General features: G+C 39.3%; 1 protein-coding gene across 16 annotated transcripts in view; it reads left to right on the top strand.

Moving 5' to 3' along the window:
* Positions 1–20,637, top strand: part of PTPRM (protein tyrosine phosphatase receptor type M) — an 808,815-nt gene that overhangs the window by 178,695 nt on the left and 609,483 nt on the right. For all 16 annotated transcript variants that reach the window (XM_019755757.3, XM_019755755.3, XM_074340349.2 and 13 more), the window contains exon 2: positions 11,398–11,520. In XM_019755757.3, coding sequence (XP_019611316.1) covers positions 11,398–11,520 — 123 coding nt within the window. The remainder of the gene's footprint in view (positions 1–11,397; positions 11,521–20,637) is intronic.

Raw genomic sequence — 20,637 nt, 5'->3', positions numbered from 1 at the left:
TTGTTTTTTTGTTTTTTAATCTGGACCATTTAGGGACAGATCTTTAGGATGAGTTCTCCCCCTCCACCCCTTTTTCTTGGCTCCTACAGCATTTTTTGTATTTCTTCCTTTCAGCTTCTTCCTGACCCCCAAGTTGTCTTCCCAAAGGACAAAGGCTTCTTTTTAATCCTCTGTGTATCCTCTAGTCCCCCTCCCCCTGTCTACTCAGTGCCCAACATAATGCTTGGCACTAAGTGAGAGGGAGGGAGGAAAAGAGATGCCATGAGTCAGATCAAAAAGCCAAGAATTCTAGAATCAGGATTTCTTCTTCCCTTGGTGTAGCCAGAGCATTTAGTGAATAGAGTCCATTAGTATTTTTCCTTCAATGTTTCTTTCTAAGAAAGATACAGTAGTAAGTGGTTTTGTTCTTACCTTTGTTGTAAAACACTTTGCAGTAAGTGTTTGACGAGTAGCAGCGCCTCTCTAGGACTGGAGCACACAGACCAGGCCCCAGGAGTTCACTGTGCAGCAGAGAAGACAAACGTGCCCATATTCGTACTGCTAGGTGGGGTGATAAGGACAGGAAGCCCTGGGTGTTTGCAGTGATGGTGCACAGGAAGGAGGGATTGACTTTATTTGTGAAAAGGAATCAGCAACAGATACCCAAGAAAGGCGGCATGCAAGCTGGGATTGGAATAGTGAACAGGAGTCTGCCAGACATACTCTGGGGTGGGGGTGCAGGGATGGCACAGGCAGACATGTGGCCTGTGGGCAGCACGATCATTGGGGAGAATCTGGAGACAGTCAGGAATTACCAGAGTATATTATGAAAGGGAAGTGGTGGCAGGAAATTAAGATAAAGAGGGATCGAATCAGGAAAACTTCATGTCACATGGTCATATTTAAACATTACCCTGTGGGCAGTGGGGAGCTGATGAATAGTCTTATGTAGGGAGAGACTATTTTCAGCTGTGTGTTTTATAAAAGGTCGACTTTCTGTTAATATGTGGGATATACTGGAGAGTACAGCGTGTAGATGTGAAGGGATGGGTCAAGTTCAGTGGAGACATGCGATGAAACTCACACTGTGGTATGGTGGGAGTAGGAAACTGATAAGAGAAACATTTAGAAAGTTGTTTGAGGGGTAACGTGTTGAGCTGAGAGGTGGTCACGCACACGATTTTGGCCTGAGCCTCTAGTGTGCGGCGCCTCCAACCAATGTAGATGGACAACATCGAAAAAGGGATGCCTATCGCTTTAATTTCCTGTGCCAGGTAGCATGCACCCAACACAGTTGTGGCTTTCTTTGAAGTTCATCATCTTGAAACAGTGAGTCCACTTCCACATTCACCATCAAATTCAGCCTTTACTGTCTCCCTGGGAAATAGGTAATAAATATTACAAAAAAGTCTTATCTTCTATAGGGCGTAAATCCTCAGGGATTCACTTATGGTTAAAATTGCCTCTGAAAAATCTTTTAGGGAACCTTTGGATTGAAGACTTGTATGCTGTTTCTCAGAAAAATGCAGACCTTTAAACATGAGAAGTATGTTGAAGCAAATGAAATGTGCACAGTAAGAGAGGCACGAAGGAAGGAGGAACAGTGATTGACGGGTGGGGGTGGGAGGCACCAGTTCATTTCTCTCATGTCCCAGTTCCAGCTAATTGGGGCATGTGGTTGTGAGGCTCCTGGACTAAACGAAAGACTTCTCTACCAACCTACCCCCCCATTTCCATTGTTGACATCATGTATGTTAATTGCACCTATGATATGGGCACTGCATAGCCTCCTTTTTATGCAGCGAGCAAGGTACACAGTCTGTGACTTGTCCAAAGGTAGAATAGTTAGCTGACAGATGTAGGACTTAATGTATCCCGGGTCTCAGAGTCCAATTAAGTAGAGTCAGCCTTACAAGTTTCCAATTTTGGTTTTAGAATAAGTACTCCTAATGGTAGGAAATTGGAATAAATGTTTTACCAAGAGGATATAGGAAATTACATTTACTTTTTCCTTATAATTTGATTCTACCCAATGAATGTGATGTGTAGAAAAAGCGTTCATTGAGGGAAATACATTTTAGTTGAGTTTTGGTTAATCAGCATCCAATGAAAATAAACAATTGGCGGGCTATTACAAGCTGAGTGGCGTGGCTTGGCTCCACTGTATATTGGTGAGTTCAGGAGTGTATTTTATCAGCTGTCCCAGCTGATACGTTTTTTTCTTAACGCAAAATCATTAAGAGATGGATTTTTGTAAATCATACTAAAGTGGCAGGAGTGCTACTGGGGATAAAATGAAATTCTGTGTTTGTTTGTTGTTGTTGTTGTTTTAAATTAATTTTCTGGGTATCTCTGACCAGTAACCAGGATCATTTTCTGTCTAGGGTATCTCTTCTTGTTGAGTAGTTCCACTTAGAGAAAAAATTTACAGAGCTGGCGTTCCTTAGCATGAAATTAGAGCATGGAACACTTTGATCAAGCAGTGTTACTCTGTTGTCATTCACCTGAGAGATATTTATGACTAAAAAGAGTTATTTAAAGCAGTGATCTCCAAAGGCTTTCTCTACATGCTTTGAGGAGTATAATACAATGCATTGATGTATGGAAAAACTATTGGAACATCAATTCGTATTTATTTTCTAGTTTGTACTTTGAAAGGTCAATTATATATGGGTCTCTAATAATCTGCATATGTAGAGTACTACATTATATAATTTATAAATAAGTAAACATAGGATGTTTGTGCCTTTTTAACAACCTGATAAGATACCTTCTTAGAAATATTGAAACTACTGATCTAGAGCACTTTTCTAAACTAGGTCAATGATTAAATTATTCTGGGAACTTTTTTAAAACCACAGATTCCTGGGGCTGTTCCCAGAAGATTCTGGTGAAAGGGGTTGGTCTAGAACAGTGGTTAGCAAACAGTAATATGCTTCAGAATCATCTAGAGGTCTGTCTTGTTAAAACACAGATTGCTAGATCCCACCCCAGAGTTTCTGATTCAGAAGGTTGGGAGTGGGGCCTGAGAATTTGCATTTCTAACAAGTTCCCAGGGGATGCTGCTGGTTCAGGCACCCACTTTGAGAACCACTGTTCCAGTGCGGAACTCAGGACGTGGGCCACTCTGAGGTCAGGTGGCAAATACTGATCTAGCTTTGATCATCTTCTCCCCTAGATGCTTCTTGCAGATATTCTGTCAATTTGTTTCCTTTTTTCCGCTCCCATTGCTATGATAGCGTCAGACGACTGTTTTTTCACACTGTAGTTTTCAATATTGGTGTGGAGGACAAGAACACCGATGTTATATTCAGATAGATTTGAATTTACAGGGAATGCGTATGAGTGATTTAATTAAATCCTGCAGCCACTCTATGAGGTACTAATTTATATATGGAAAACAGAGACACTCAGGTCCCTAATGATTTGGCTGTATCTGTACACTATTTGGGAATAAAAATAACAATATTACCCGTTAAAAACAAACAGATTTTAAGTTGATGAGAAAAATATATGGCTGCTGCAATCAGGTCTTTTTTAAAATCAGGAATCAATAGATTGATATAAAATGAAGTGTGCGGTAAGTGTAAGCCACAGAAACTGTAAGGACAAAACAACTCATTTCCTTTGAATTATATAAAATATATCCACTGGCAAATAGCACTTTTACAATAGTGCATAACATTAGCCATTTAAATGCTTATGCAATGTGTAAAACCTGCTTGCTGGATTAAATTATGTAGGAGAGCATTTCTATAATGCTTCGTGTCTGATTCACTAACCATCACTGGGGCACTCAAAGTTTAAGAGGCATTGTATACTTTCATTGTTTGGCAGGCAATTAAATGCAGGTACCACTGGAATTGATTTACAAGAAGAAAGCTGTGGCTCCCTATGTTGGTGCAGGTTTTTTTTGTGTTTTTTTTTAAGTCTTAAAACAATTATGTATATTATAGCTTACTTTCTGTTTATCCTTTGAAATGTGTGGTTTATAGCCTTTTATCTCACTGTTTTAAACTTGAAGTAAATGGATAGGACCGCCTGAGATTACATGTATTTTAGGAAAATAGAACATATAATGGGAGGTAGTTTAGCACTAGTTTTGGGAGTTACTTTAGCACTAGTTTTTGATATGCCCTCTCTGTAGAGAGACCCACTTAATACTTCAGACATTTGATAAAGGCTTCCTTAAATGGGGTCATTCTGTATTTAGAACAAATGAGAAGAATGTTCCAGAAATCTCTTCAAGGAGTATTACAGTCTTTTTTACAAAGCAACTTTAAATGGGCTGTAATTATAACAAGAAGAACCATTGCTAGAGTTTGTAAGTCAATTTAACCTGTTAAAGGCAGAACAACTCAAAATATGTCTGTATCTTATAGACAAGTTTATGAAATTAACATTTGATTGTCCTCCACTGGCTTCTTATAAACAGCACTTTCAGGAGCTTATTTGCCATGCAATTCATGTAGCAATCCATACATGAATAGTACATGTTGTTTGCTTGCTTTGTAGAGGTGTGTTACGGGTGATAAAATACACAGACTGGAAAGAGTATGGACTTTGGACTCAGACCTTGGTTGAACTGCTGGGCCTACACTGAGCTCTGTGTGACTTTGGGTGAGGTATTTGACCACTCTGAGTGGCCATTTGTAAAAATAGGGATGTATCAATTAAGGTCCAATCAGGAGACAGAAGCCACACAGTAATTTGAACAGAATGAACTATGATAACAATGGATTGGAATACAAGTGATTGACTAGTAGTAAGAGAGCTCTAAAGAATACAGGAATAACAGAAATGAGGCACTGCCTCTGCTTCAGAGCAGAAATAGAGCTCAAAGGAGAAGATTCTGCTAGATCTGAGATCCAGGGCTTGACTGTGGCTCAGTGGATGGCACAGAAGTCACTGTGGGGTCACACTGATACAACTTGAAGGAAATGTGTCCCCTAAGCTGGCAGGGAAAACTGTTCATGGGGGGTGTCCCTTTGGGGGCGCTCTGCCACAAAACCACCAGGGGGGTGCTGGGGCAAGCCGCCCTCTGCTGGGCACTGTTGACCACCGCGCACCAGAGGAGCTGAGCACTGGGAATGGCCCTGAATTGCACGTCTGGTGCTCGAGAAGCTTTGTGTGCTGAGGAGCCTTCAAGGGGGGCCTGCAAACCCACCCCTTCCTCCTACAGTGCCTCTCCAGGACCCTTAGTTAGAAGGCCTGGGTACATTTTTGCAAAACAAGCACTGAAATGTGAATTTAGAGCTGAGATGTAATACACTGATAACTGGCACAAAGGATATTGATGTTTGCCTTTAGGATTTTTAAGATTAAATAATACATATAAACGTTTGTGTGGTTTTTGTTATGTAACACGTTCTTTGAATCAGACATCCTGAGATAACAGTCTTATACTGGTTGTGAGGAGTAAGGGAAAAATTTACTATATGTTGCCTGAAGCAGAATCTGGTAGCACAGGGCAGATGCCCACAAAATGGTAGCTGTTAATACCACACAACGTTGTGATCCCAGGCTGCCTGCTGACTGACTACCTTAGTAGTTAGTGTGGATTAATAACTTCAAGCTAAATAAACAGTCTCAGGTAATGGTTCTCATCTCCAAATCTTAAAGACTACAGGTCATACACACCCTTTTGAAGGATCCTGAAGTCAGTTTACTGGGTCTAGACTCACCTTTTACAAAATTGAACAGAACAGAAATGAAAAATATCCATATATGCTAGCAGAGATAAACTTGGTTTGTAAAATGTACATATACATGTGCCGGGTCAAGACTGTGGGTCATAATAAAAATAAAATAAAAAATTAAGGATTGCTCTAATCCTTGTCAATTTACTTTCCTTTGTCTTCTCTCGAGGCCTGCAACTTCAGTAGGATATAGAAAGTTATGTGAAAGATCTTACAAGGTTTCCTTGTGGAAAAAGGGGACCATCCTCTCTCCTTTACAGCTTCTATGTTAATGATGTCATACTATTCTTAGGTCTCCTGAATAATTCTCTGCTGCTCTAAAGCAAAAAGAAAGATAAATTCCCTCTAATATGAAAATGACAATATTTTATTTTCATAAATCAAGAATGACCTTTATAGACAACTAGCCTTGCTAATTGTTGCCAGACAAAAAAAAAAAAAAAAAAAAAAAAAAAAAGTGTTCAACTTTTTTAAAGTAAAAGCCATAATTTGTAGAAACTTCATTAACATTTACTAGCTTACAGTTTTCAACCATAATAAAACACAAACAAGTTCAGTGATTCGGTCACATTTGCAGCTGACTCATCTTGGAATACACCAGGGCAGGGCTAGGTGTTTTATGGGACTGTATTGAAATTGTTTCCATTGTTTAGGTGGATATTACTTTTTTTTTTAATTTTCCAGACAAAATTATTGCAGGCAAATACTGCATAGAATTTTGGGGAATGCATTACCCATTTTTCTAAAAAGAATGTATTGGGTACCTACCATGTACTAGCTCTCGGGAATGCTAAGATGACTAAGATGGAGTTATAATCAAAGTTAACTTTTGAACAGAGTTCCTACTCTGCCTATAGGCTTTCAGACACCTGTTCTTTTTAAATCCTTCAGTTTTCATGGAGCGATTCAGGCCTAACACCATTTCTTCTGATTTCTAAAGAACGTGGCTCCATTGTTCAGTAATAGCACAGATTAATTGCAACTTTTGGGGGGGAGTAAATACACAAACTTATGGCAGCCCACTAAGACTTCGTTGAAAGAAACAGTATTCATAAAGGCATCTCAAGGGATATTACATTCTAGGAGAATCCTAGAATGCACTGAGCTCCCACAAAGTCAAGCTTCTTGAATTGAAGTTTGATGACTGGTATTGTAACATGTCACTGAATCGACCCTAAAACCCATTGCTGTGTTCTGGTGGATGTTCTGGTGGATGCTGCTCATGAACTTACGTCGATTGCTTCTTCCCAGGGACCTGGGAAGGTAGTTCTTTCTGCATTTAGGATTAGGAGTAGTTGTGTTTCTTTGGGGTTTTCAGTTTGTGAGATACTATCACATAGTGTTAAGAACATTCTCAAGACAGAAGTCTGGGTTCAAATCTCTGCTTCTCTGCCTTCCAGCTTTGAGGCCTTGTGGCAGCTCTAACACCTTCTGTGCCTCAGTTTCTGTATCTGGGAAACATCACAGTATCTGTCTTACACGGTTGGCATTAGGATCCTCAGTAAATGTTAGCCCCTGTTACAGTACTAGTTTCAGTATTAATATTATTAGCGCATAGATACTTTGAATTATGCAGTCAATCATATTTTCCTCTTTGCACTGCCTAGCCCAAGCTCAAAGTGAAATTTGTGCTGACTTCCAGTAAATGAACCTGGTGACTTTTTTTTAGTTATTACTTGGTCATGATGGTGGAGTTCTCACCGTATTCCTGGTATAATCTGATTTTTATTTTTTCTTCGCTCTGCTTTCCTTGATTTTTTAACTTTTACTTTTCTTTGATTTTGTTAATTGAATTTTCATGTGATTGTGTAGCGCTGCCTGTCCGGGCACAGGCCATGCAGTCACCATTCTTGTACAGAAATCATTGCTGTGGGTGACCTGAGTGACGTCTGTCGACACTTCCTTTTGCGTAATAATTCAGTCTTCATTCAGCACATGTAGTGTTATAGTGTGTTGTATTCACATTAGCTAAGGAGAAGCCTTTCTTCTCAAGGTATGGTGGAGGCATGTGGGCACGTGCACAACTGTGAGTGTGTGTGTATGTGTGTGTGTGTGTGTGTGAGAGAGGGAGAGAGAGAGAGAGAGAGAGAGAGAGAGAGAGAGAGAGAGAGAGAGAGAATCTGAATGATGCAGACTATTGCCCCACCTGTCTGTCACCATTTTTCCTCCATCTCATATATAACTTGGTTTAGTATTGATTCCCCTCCACAACGGAAATCATTTACTTTGATTTGATCGAGGAATATAGTCCAGCCATGAGCTGTTGGACGTCGGTCCAAGTAAGATAATTCTGGAGAAACCTTGGCAAGTCTGCTACTGACTACATTCCTGTACATGATGGTGAACTGTCTGTGTTATTACGAAAATCACGGAGCCTTGTGTTTAGAAATGCTCAATTATTTCACTAAGTTTCAGGGTACTTGGCTTCCTTATCATGTTCTTCACTGGCCTCAAAGCATTTACGGAATCCTAGCCAGACCTCCGTTCTTTGGCTCCATGGAAGAGCCCACAGGAGGGTGCCTGTAGGATTGCTCACAACTCCTCGCCTCCTAAGGAAGTATGAAATTTCCAGTTATGTATCTCCGACTATTTGCGATGAAATGAATTCATGAGAGTAATTGTTGTATGAGGTATACGTGGTAAGAAGGATTTAAGAACCAAAATAACTGAGACTGGTTGCACATGCCTGACATTATGTTACACCAACTACACATTTGCTGTGTCAGTGGATTATTAGAAATACTCCGTGAGGTATGTTACCCCCATTTCAGAGGTGGAGAAACCAGGGTTCAGAGCACCCAGTGATTTGTTGACAGTCACAGAGCTAACAGTGGAAAAATGGGGATGTGCCAGACGTTTGACCCTGGAACCTGTTCACTTCCACCACTACACAAAGCTTCCTGAAAACCAAAAACATCTAATTTGTTCACTCTCAAATTCGTTATTTCAATTCTGATGCCATTTACCTTAATCTCATCTCATTTTAGCTCAGTAAACCACCTTTGCTATTTTTAGGGTCTCTCATCTATTGGATGAATATCAGTGGATCTGAAAATTGGTGTGCAGGGAGATATATCTTACGGCAATAGGAAATTCATAGTCTTTCCCATTTTCCAGTGTTTCGATAATCATACATGGGTCCAGAAAGAACCATATCATATTTTTTATGTTTCCTTTTAAGTGATGAAAACAGCTTTATGTAATGGGAGAATTATATCCTTGCACCAGCATTGTATTAGTCTTTGGTGTTTGCTGTCAGCTGAGCATTCTCTTGTCTTTAGATTTGGTCATATCTTCAATGCCAACAGTTGTTTCATAAACCATAGCTGTAGCCAGCCTGGAGTTTTGTGGATGCCTATAGCTGTTTCTTGCTGTTTCAGATTGCCTGCAGGACTTTCAGCAACGTGCTATCTGTGTTTCCATTGGAGGGCCCCTTCTCTGTCAAAATTCATGGTTATTTTTTTTCTTTTTGAACGTTATTAGTGCTACCTGCTGTTCGGACTTATTGCTATAGTACTGAAGCTGCTTTCTGCATCAAATTTAGGGTTTGCAATCAAGAGAAAATATTTCTCATAAATGTTTGCATAGTCTTCTAACATTTCTCACCCCAAATTGGAAAGTTGTCCGTGTTAAGTGCTTTACACAAATCCACTTTGTTTCTTTGAACTTGTTAAAGCTGAATGAGAGGGAAGTATAAATTACCACTTGTTGTCAAGGTGAAATATGGAGTCAATGCTGTATATCTGTAATAAGTTTCTGTTCCCAGTGAAATGTTTAGTTGACCAGTTCTGTTAAAAGTATTACAGAAGATAGCATCCAGGGTTACTAATTTCACTGTCATGCCTGGAGCTAACAACTGAGACAAAGCTAGAAAGCTGGGAGAGACCTTCTAAAAGGGTCTGAGGTCCCTTGACTCTGCCCTGTTTCACATTTGTTGTCAGTGATTTGGAGGCAGACATAGAAAGCATGCTTATCAAATTAGCAGATAACGCAAGTCTAGGTAGGATGACTGAAAACAAATGACAAAATCAGGATTCCAAAAGCTCTCAACAGGCTTGAGTGATGCACTGCAAACCAGGAGATGGGGTTCAGTAAGGATGCGTGTACAGCCTGAGTTTGCATTCAGAAACTCACTTGCCATACTACAAGAGGGGAGAAATAGGTCAATGGCAGTGGTATGAATTTCAGGCTTGTATGGGATGTCAGCTGCCGCGAACCTCAGAAGGGACAGCACGCTGCCCAGACTGTTGAAAAAGCACGAGGTCAAGGGCAGTTGCCAGTTGAATTCTGTCTGGCTCCAGTACTGGGAATCCTTCTTTTGGAAGAGTGCTGATAAACATGAGTACTCAGAACACCTGCTAGGATGGTGAACATCTGAAAACCTTCGAGTAGGAGGAATCAGGGACAGCAAAGCATGTTTTGCAGGGAGAAGTGCCGACTTAGAGCATGACGGCTTTTTTCAAATAATCAGCTTTCCTGTGTGAGGGCTGAGATTTTTACTATTTCTTCACAAGGTAGAACTAAGTTAATGAGTAGATTTTTCAAGAAACAGAGTTTGGCCCTTTATAAAGGGGGAATTATCTACATGGTAGGGACACTTTTTAAAATTCTTAGTGCATCCCTTGTTCAGAAGCTGTCTGTCTGTCTGTCTAGAAGGCTGTAACGTCTGTTTTACCTCTGAGATTGTAAAATTGTTATTTTACTTATTTTCCTTTAGCCAGTGTTATAGTATCCTTATTTTTTGTTTTCTTGACCAGAACCCTTAATTTGCATCATTGACAAGTAATTATAATTAATATTTTAATATAATTAATAGCATTATATAATGGATAGTAGAATTTTCATAATAATTAATATGGAAAATTTAATCACTCTTCAAATGTGAAATATTGGAGAAACTGCTTGATACTGTAATAATTCAGAGTAATGGGAGACATTTGAGAGGATATGGATGGGACTCACAATCATCTATGTGACCCAGGATGTTGAAACAGCCAAGTTGCTTTGTGTAGTCTGCATTTTCTTTTATTCTTTGTTTCTTTATTTAAGTAGCTTTATTTCTAGCACCAAAGTTAAGGGGATGCTCACCACATGTAGTTTCAAATTTATTCTTGCCTTTCTTTAAAAATTGTGTGAACATAAGCAAATTTATAATCTGTTTTCATTTTGAGACCTCAAATCTCCAAAATATTAAAGCAAAACCAGTATCTACGTTTTTCTAACGATGTAGAATAATCCTCAGAAAAATATTTTGCAAGCTATGTCCGTGGTCTCTACTGCATTTTGTCCCCTATCATTGTGCCAGAGTCGTGGTGAAAGCAGTTCTCTTTTAATTTTTTTGGACAAATTATAATGGCTTTTTCTTTTTTTTTTTAAACACGTCGAACACTTTGGGTGATTCTGTTAAAATTTTGAACACAAGATCAATATTCCAAATTCCTGTGAGTCTAGAAAATATGAGTTAAAAATTTGCTTGGGTCTTTCTTTCAATTGGATTTCACAAACATTGGTTCTTCCGGGAACAATGTGACGTGGCAGTGCTGGCGAGGCGTGGGGACACTCAGCAAAGATGTAACAAGGTCAGGGTGCACACTTCCTCGGCACAAAGGTCAGTCGGATTTAGTTAGCATCAGGTAGGTTCACAGTTACCTGTAATCATCAGCGCTTATTCCGGAGGCCTGCTGTGATTTACGCTACTTTTCATTCTGTTGCCTTCTAGGGGGTTGCCTCTTTGATGAGCCGTACAGCACATGTGGGTACAGTCAAGCTGAAGACGATGACTTCAACTGGGAGCAGGTGAACACCTTGACCAAACCAACTTCTGACCCATGGATGCCATCAGGTTTGCATTTCGTTCTGTTTTCTTTTTAAAATCTGAGGTACACAAGAGTCTTAATCACAGTCACTGTTCACTAGGTATTGGTTGAATGGGTGAGGATTACGGTCTTTGATTGTGGCAGTCAAAGGCCAGTTAGTGAGGATGCTACAATTAAGAGGACTGATTACAAAGAGTTTACCTTTATAGCTCTACCTTAAAAGTCTAATGAAAGTTTACTTCCTTTTTCTTTGGCTACCTGAGCTAGATTACTGGGCCTTTCCCAATTGAATCTTTCCCAAACGACAGGTATGGGAAGTAGATGGATGTCTTTACTGGCGAATGTGTCCAGTGAATGGAACTCAAGCTGGGGAATCCAAACGAAGTGTGGGTCACAAATTGGGATCTACAACTTAATTGGAAGGCGACTTAAACTGTGTCAGCCTCAGGGCCTCGCTTGGCACCTGGGAGATCTGTGAGGAGGCCGGTGATCTTGAAAGCATTCTTAAGATAAAACGGTAATGCACACGCGTGGATGCTTTTTTCACTGTACAAGTGCTTTGCAGATTTTCTCATGAATGAAAGACATTTGTTCCACTGAATACCAGCAAGAATTCTCCTTCTTATTTAGAAGGAAGTGTGGGAAGATGATGACCAGTGAACTCTAGTCACGTTGGAGTTTGATCATTTTAATGGACACCTTTTTCAGGCTGTGGTGTTAGACAGCCTGTAAAATTTTAGATTTGCAGATTCATTTTCTAAATGGGGTGAAGAGTGTGCTCCATTCAGGATTCAAACTATAAAATATGTTTTGGATTTCAGGTAAAACACATTTTTTAGTACTTTTAATGACTGTCAAGTTCTTCATTAATGTTCCTAAATGTAGCAATAATCACATTTAGTAAGTAATCTTGTAAAGTAGCTTTAAACATGAAGTGGAGTTTAATGCTGTTCTTGACTGAGCCTTCGCAGTTATGACGCCCACCGCGGCCTTGCCCTCTCCGCACACTTTAGCTCCTTGTAACCTCAGAGAAAGTCACGCTGAGCTCCTTAGTGCTATGCTTTACTGGACTTCAAAACCTTTCTAGTTCTTGGTTATTTACCCATAGCTGACAGTCTCCCTTTCTGCTTCTCTTTTTCTCTTGTGTGTGTGCACTTTTGAATCTGACTTGTGTTTGAATCAGTGGTATTTGAGTTGTTTTTCTTTTTCAAATTCCATTCCTGTCTGCACTCGGGAGAGGGGAAGAGGAGAGCAGAGCAGTGCTCCCTGCACAGACATGCTCTTTCCCAAACAGGCTTTTGAGCCTGAAGTCCTTTTCTCATCATCACCTGCTGTCTCTCGAGGATGAGCCTGTGTCCAGAGAGGCTGGGGACGGATGCGGCTGTCGTAGTGAGGAGGGCACTCAGAGTTAGTCCTGGTAGACGTCTCCACAGAGTGCACTCGGCTTTCTTTGTTGTATTTTAATGTGGGAAACAATTTGTAATGTTTCACGTTAAGTCGTTGATTTCATTATTGTAGTTTTTTAGATTGCAGCCTGACTTGGAAAAATTGGCTTTTACAAAGGAGCCCTAACATTGACATATCTCCTTCAGCCTCAGCTAGTTCTATTTTTGACACACGATAACCCACTTTCCTTTATGAAGGAGGGGGATAAATCGCTTATTGTCACCATCTTGTCCTTTTCTTCTTTCTGATGTTCCACAAAACTATCTCAGACCAAGTTGTCCAAGTTTTAAATTTAGAAAGGATGGGATTCTAGCAGAGTATGTTACAAAAATGATATTAAAGATCAAAGAGCGATTGTATCCTGGAACAATCAGTTGGGTAATTAAAGGAACAAAGGGGAAGCAACTTTCCAAATATCTTGGCCTTTGAAGGCTCTTCTGCATTTGGAAGAACGAAGTAGGGCTATTTAGATGTTCTATTTGAATTTACTCTCATTCTGTTGACTAATAGAATACTTAATGATAAGTGTGAGGCTTTTGTAGCTTAAGATCTCTGAATGTTACATCTTCTAACACAGGGGTGTCAAAACTGCGGCCTCTGTGCCAACTGTGGTCTGCAATCCATTATTAATTGGCCTGCAGCAAATTCCAAAAATATATTTAGTTTACTTAAATAAACCAGGTGAGGCAATATGTACTTCACCTCAAGTGAGTGGCCCGGCTGTTTGTGTATTTTACCGCATATGGCCCTTGGTAAAATACATTAAAAAAAGTTTTGACACCCCTGTTCTAACAGTTTTGTCATTTCTATATGATTTCTGATAGTTAAAAAAGGTGTGCCCCGAACCACCACTGCCAAACAGAATACCAATCATTGTGGGGACATACAGATGGTTTGGATGTCAGGAGATGAGGGGGGACGCAGAAAGACTAGCCGTCCCGTTCCTCTGCCTCTCTGTGCATGTGGGCACAGTCCAGGTAAAACACATTTTAGTTGAAACGATAATTATTCCATTGATAATTATTCCATCAGATTATATTTTCTGCCTTAATGTAAAATTGCAAATACTGGTATTTTTTCATACTATGTATTAAACAAATTTTAGTCATTAAAAAAATTTCTTTGAGCCCTAGTGTATGCTAATCATGATGCTGATTACTGTGGGAGATGAAGGATTGTAAGAAGTGATTCTTTCTCTCTAGGAACTTACCTACTCAGGGAAAGAAAGTCACAAAAACACAATTAGTGAACAACCTAAAATGATATATAATGATATAATGTGCTATATATATCAATGTTATATATACTATCATATATATTATATATTTAAATCTATATACTATAGATAGATAGATGATTGATAGATAGATAGATAGATAGATAGATAGATAGATAGATAGATAGATAGATAATGTTCTACATATGAGGTATAGGCTGAAAGTGTTTTAAGAGCAGGTTTCTCACTGTGAGCCCAATATGTTATAAAGGATATGGACTTGTGCCCAGCTGACCTATGCACCTAAAGTGAGAAGTTAAGTGAAACATCATTGTTAGAAATAAGGAAATATCATCTTATAAACTTGTATATGGTATCCTAAGGTATGGATTTTAAACTGAGTTTCCAATGTATATGTACAGCCTTGAGTTTTAAATAGTATTTAGTTGCAAGCGATTTCTCCTCCTGCTTCTCCTCGTGTTCCTCTCCTCTCCCTCCTCTTTTTCCATTAATATGCATAAAATAATTTATTCCTTCCAAAAACAAATTCCAACGCTGGCCCTCTTACACTAAAACAGAAATTACTTTTATGAATTTCTCAGGGTAAACCGGTAGCAAAAGCAGATACAAACATACTCGTAGCTCTTTGAGAGTTAGTTTTTTAAATCTTTATGTAAAATATTATGGGATTTGTTCTTGCACGTGTATTTGTATTTGGTCTTGCATGTGTAGGCTGGGTCTGTGATGCTTTAGACCATGTGCTGACAAGCTGTATCCTACAGGCCAAATCTAACCTGCTGCTAGTTTTTTATGGCTTGCAAGCTATGAATGGTTTTTATGTTTTTAAATGATTGAAAAAAAAAAAAAAATAATAATAATATTTTGTGGCACATGAAATTCAAATTTCAGTGTCCATAAACAAAGTCCTATTGGCACACAGCCATGTCCATTTGTTAAACATTGTCTGTGGTTGCTTTCAAGCACAGCAGAGCTGTGAAGTTACAACAGATGCTGTAGTGTCCACAAAGCCTGGGTATTTGCTGCTTGGCTCTGTGCAGAAAAATTTTGTCAACCCCTGTCTAAAACCATTTTGGCACCAGCATATAATTGTGGCTTTGGACTCTTGGTTTATATTATTACTGTTTTCTCTATTCATATTATAATTATTAACATGCAAACATTATTTCACATTTTCTTTCACTTTCAGATTGTATGTTTTCCAAACATTGGGCTATTAAAATCAGTAAGAAAAAAACATTGTGATTTTCTTTATTGTTTAGTACCAAACTTATTGTGGGACTATTGTGATTCTAATAAGCAAATAATTCATCAAGATAAATTTAAAAATTATAACTATGAGCGACTAAAATTTTTACTCTAATTTAAAAATTTACTCTAATTAAAATTTTACATTTTCTGTCTTTTCTGAAATCGATGTTCCAGTGCGTAGGGTTTGTTTCTCTGTATCTTCACATGCGAGGTTATTTTTAGCACATTTAAAAAATTTAAATACAGTCTGGAGTTTTATACAAGCTGACTTGATAGCTACTCTGAGACTGTGACATTGATTGTGGAACTACATATTTAGGGCAAATAAATACCAAGCAATTTAAATTTCCGTATTTGAAGCTGACATTTATGTTATAGTAGATTATACTTTTGCAGCTAGTTCTGAGCCATACAGTTTTCCTGATGGTGAAACTATGCCATACATGGTTTCTCTTTTATGGGTAAATGCATAGTTCATTGCGTATTAGTTGATGTCCATTAACAATGGGGAACTTTCTTAAACTTTGTCATAAGGATTACTATTTTGAGCACAAGAACCCTTGATTAAGTAACCTAATGATACCCTGGTATATTTTATTAGCACCGTTGCATGCTGTCACTTTATATACTGTAGTACATGTATGATTATCAGAGTAGATTAAAAAATATTGATTAATAAGGGTTTTATGATATAAAAGTACCTACATAGTTTGAAAATGGTTGATGTTTTTATATTTTATTAAAGTATAATGTATATCTTAGTGTTCCAGTTCTACAAAATGGATGTTTAACAAGTCCCATAGCTTATGTGTAAGAAAATGTAACCCTGTTTTATATTTTAAAAATTAAACAAAAAAATCCATCCATAATATAAAAAATGTAAAGGTAGCTTATAACCATAGCCATTTGATACTCATAAAATTGACATTTATTTCTAATGTGCATGGCCCCCTGAAGATATTATATCTCTAAAAAGGCTGTAATTAAGTGAATTTGGGTCCTCGTGCTGGAAAAATGAAACATTATGCTTAGTGCTTTTCTGGGTAGTTTAGCGTGTGACGAGGGGAAGCTCCTTTAGTTAGCCTTCCACATCTTAGTTTTACATGTTGCAAATTGGGAATGGTGTTGCTTTTGATCTTCACGGAGATGCTGTCACTGAGGATTGGGTCATATCTCTGGGTGCCCTATGAAAGGCAGAGAGAGGCAAGTGCAGGGATGGAGGTGCGGTATGGGCTCTTAGTGTGATGACCCAGAAAATAGGAAAGATGACAGCATTTTTGTAGAGTCAGTTTCATGTTTGGGAAGATGATGGATAGATAGACAAAGGAATTGAAATTTTTCTCTTTGGGTGCATTCATCAGGCATATTTTCATTTTGCTAGAGGAGACTTCCCTGCTTATTTACACTTTAGGACTTAGGTAGGCCTTAGTGAGTGATAAGAAGACTTAAAAAAAAAAGGCTCAGAAAGATATCTTTCCTGCTTAAATTTCAGTGTGTATATAGTGAGTAATATTTTTGGCACGGAATATTCAGACAGTTGTCTAATTATCTCACAATCTTTGAATCTGTCAACATTCAACAAATATTTATTAAACACCTGCTATGTGTGAGGCACTGTTAGAGATGCTTGGGAGTAATTGCTGCGTAAACCAAATGGGATCCCTTCCTGGTGCCCTGCACATTCTCAGCCTGGTAAGACTGTTCTTGGATTGCCAAAGAGGTATATCCTGTAAGACTGTGTTTTTCATCATTTATTAATGACTTTCTGGAAGTGAATAATTAAAAGGTAATACAAAATTCAGTTTGTCAGACTCGGCATACTATAGCATCCAATTTAGCTTTCTTATATGCATTGTCTTTTAAAAAAAAAGAGCAAAACAGTCTAAATCACAGGCAAGTGGCAGGCAGCGTAGTATCCTCTGATCATTCTCTCGTCTAAAACAAAGTGATCTTCTACACATAAATGACTCTTAGCTGACAGAATTTGCTTCTTTGCTGTATAACATTTGCTCTTCATGAGGACCTGGGAGTTTGGGTGGCGTAATCTCTGTTTTACACCTTAGGACACGGAAGCCCAGAACAGTTAAACTCGTGCCAGGCTTATAGGTGAGAGAAACAGTCCCCATTTTTGTTCTTCTGAGAGCCATAGAGTGACCTTCCCATGTGAGCACATCATCTAAGGAAGGGGGTTAGTTAGTCTTCATCCCAGACGGCAACTATTTGGATCCCCTCAAAATAAACATGAAAGCTGTCCACGGCGGGGGCTGCTGGCCCTTCCTGGGTCACATGCCGGCTCTATCACTAGCGACTGACCTTGGGCAAGTTCTTAAGCTCTCAGTTTCTCAGGCTCCTCATCTGGAAACCGTTAGTTAGTAATCCATGTTTATGGAGTGACAGAGCTGCAGTAGCGGAGTTTGTCCCCCTGGTCATTCTGTCCTGTGGAGGAGGCTAGTTCTCATCTAATACACAGAGAGACATAGGCTGCAACGGTGGGATGTGCCAAGGGCTGTGAAGAAAACCTGAAGCAGGATAAGGGCTTAGCGAGTGACGGGAGGTGTCGACAGAACAGCCTCTTGGAGCAGAGACTGGAATTCAACCAGGGACAAGTTGGCCGCTGTGGTGGCTGGGTTAATGGGCGGGGGGGTGGGGGGGGAAGCAGGAGCAGACTGAGGCGGGGTGAGCTCTGCTGGAGGCAGTGGGGTGCAGTCTTCTGGGACCCCAAAAACTGTGGAAAGGGATTTAGGACCTGCCCCAGAGGGTTGTTGACCAGATGAGACAAAATCATCCACTTCAGGAACTTAGCCTTATACCTGGCCCCACACAGTGTTCAAGAAATGTCCTTCTTTTGTTATTAAGTAATTTTCTGAGCAATTTGGTATGAATTCATCTCTTAGCTTAATTTGGACTCAGTGAGGTGGACAGTTCATTCCAAATTCTTATTTTCTCTTCCAAATGGTATCAAATAAGAAACAGAAGATATACAACTTCATATAATATTTGAATGGATTAAAAAAGCAAGCTGAAAGAAGTCCATTAAATGCTAACAATGTTTTTGTTAACAATGGTAGGCTTTGGGGTAATTGCCTTATGATTTCTATTTCATATATTTCCTTTATGATCAAGCATAACTTTATAATAATAAGTTAAAAAATAACCACTTTAATAACCACTTAAAAAATTTTGGAGGCGGTTCACTGAATTTGGTGTTATTTTAATTGATTCTGAGTATTTGCAGTCACTGAGTCAGGAAATGACAACAGTTTTATTGTCCTTGAGTATCTCATTTAACTGTCGCATAGTGAGGTGCGTGACATCCAGATGCAAGGAACAGTCTCCCTCCATCTTACCCAGATCACCTGGGGGAGGCTTAGACTCGGTTTCCAGTTAGCTTTGAAACAGTGAAGAATGAGACAGTATGAACGGAATTAGTCTGAAATTGTATTCTGTCAGCAGTTTCTAAGCTACAGAATTTAGAGAAATAACTGTAGATGATAATAAAACAAAAATTCAGATCAGGGGAGTTCTTAAACAGCACAGGGCTCTGAGTAGCCTCATTTTAACATACTGTGTTTTCCCAAAAATAAGACGCAGCTGTACAATCAACTCTAATGTGTCTTTTGGAGCAAAAATTAGTATAAGACCCGGTCTTATGTTCGATAAGACCGGGTCTTATTTTACTATAATAGTAAAATAAGTAAATAATAACCACTTAAAAAATTTTTAAGTGGTTATTATTTAAGTGGTTATTTTAAGTGGTCTTATAGTAAAATAAGACTGGGTCTTATATTAAGTTTTGCTCCAAAAGACGCTTTACGTCTGGCTTTAAGACGATTGTCTGGCTAGGTCTTATTTTTGGGGAAACATGGTAGGTGTAAACAGTGTGTTCCACTCAAAGGTAAAAACATAACATAAAATTTACCATCTTAACCACTTAAAAATGTACAGTTCAGTGGCATTCAGTACGTTTCACATTGTTGTGCAACCATCTCTACCACCCATCTCTGGAACATTTTTATCTTCCCAAAAGGAAACTCTGCACCCATTAAATACTAACTCCCCATTCTCCACTCTTCTGAACCTGTGGCAACCAGCATTCTGCTTTCTGTCTCTATGAATTTGACTACTCTAGATACCTCATGTAGGTGAAATCACACAGTATCTGTCCTTTTGTGACTGGCTTATTTCAGTTGGCATAATGTTTTCAGTGATTCAGTTTTTACATGTAAAGACTTTCAAGATCAGGGCAGTCGCTTTTTATTTTTGAAAAGCGTGTTGATTTTTGATAGTTAAGTGTTTCAAAGGGGTCAGTGTATTATGTATGACCATTTATATCAGTAGTTTATATTCAGTGTTCAACAAATGTTCTCCTTTAAATTTGTTCTAAATTCTTGTCTTGGCTGATTGCAACCTGTTTCAAAAAGTAAGAACAGTGGCTCACTATTTTTAAATATTTGTTAAAAAGTATACAAATGAGCCTGTATATATAAATATGTGCTTTTGTCAAAAGGTTTATTCTTGCTTAATTTCCTGTAAAATTGTACAAGATGACATCATAAGAGTTATGTGTGGCCAAGTGATGGAACAAACAAGCGGGCCAGTCATGACAGATACTGTAAATGTCTCAGAATCTGAGCTGAGGAAGGGTGAGAAGTGCGAGAGGCGAGGTCCAGGGTGATGGGACTATGGGGTGGTTATTAACGCCAGCCGGAGAAATTAGCACCGAGGCCTTGCTCGGCTCCTGTGTGTTGTGTGTTCTGTGTGCTGGTGTCCCGGTGCCAGGCTCCCTTAAGCTGGGCCTGGTCAGATTGTTGGAGGGGAGGAGCCCACGTTCACAGTAACAGTCAAGAGAAGGGACGACGAGATTTGATGTGAACCTCTGGAACAGTCTTTCAGCCTTCTGAGCACAGATTCCTCATTAGATTGTAGAGGGGCAGTGGGGTGGGGATGGGCTGATTTGAAAACAGTTTGTCTGAAGACCAGGGAGACTGAGGCAGAGGAAGACTTGCCACTTGGGTCGGGGGCTGCCCAGCAGCAGCCTTCCTTCATGGAGGGGAGGATCTTTGGGTCAGACGGGTTGTGAGTGGGCACTGATGGCCACGGGCAGGGTAATGGTGACACTGAACTTGCGCTGCACAGACACCCGCATAAGGAAGGCCTTGGAAATTCTGTGTGGCCCACGGGCTCTGGTTCACCCCATTTTCCTTCTGCTGAG

Source organism: Rhinolophus sinicus, chromosome 4 (assembly GCF_057876585.1).
Source record: "Rhinolophus sinicus isolate RSI-liver-muscle chromosome 4, RSI-T2T, whole genome shotgun sequence".
Lineage (NCBI taxonomy): Eukaryota > Metazoa > Chordata > Mammalia > Chiroptera > Rhinolophidae > Rhinolophus > Rhinolophus sinicus.
Note: the sequence above shows the minus strand (reverse complement) of the source record. Positions and strands in the feature narration are given on the sequence as shown.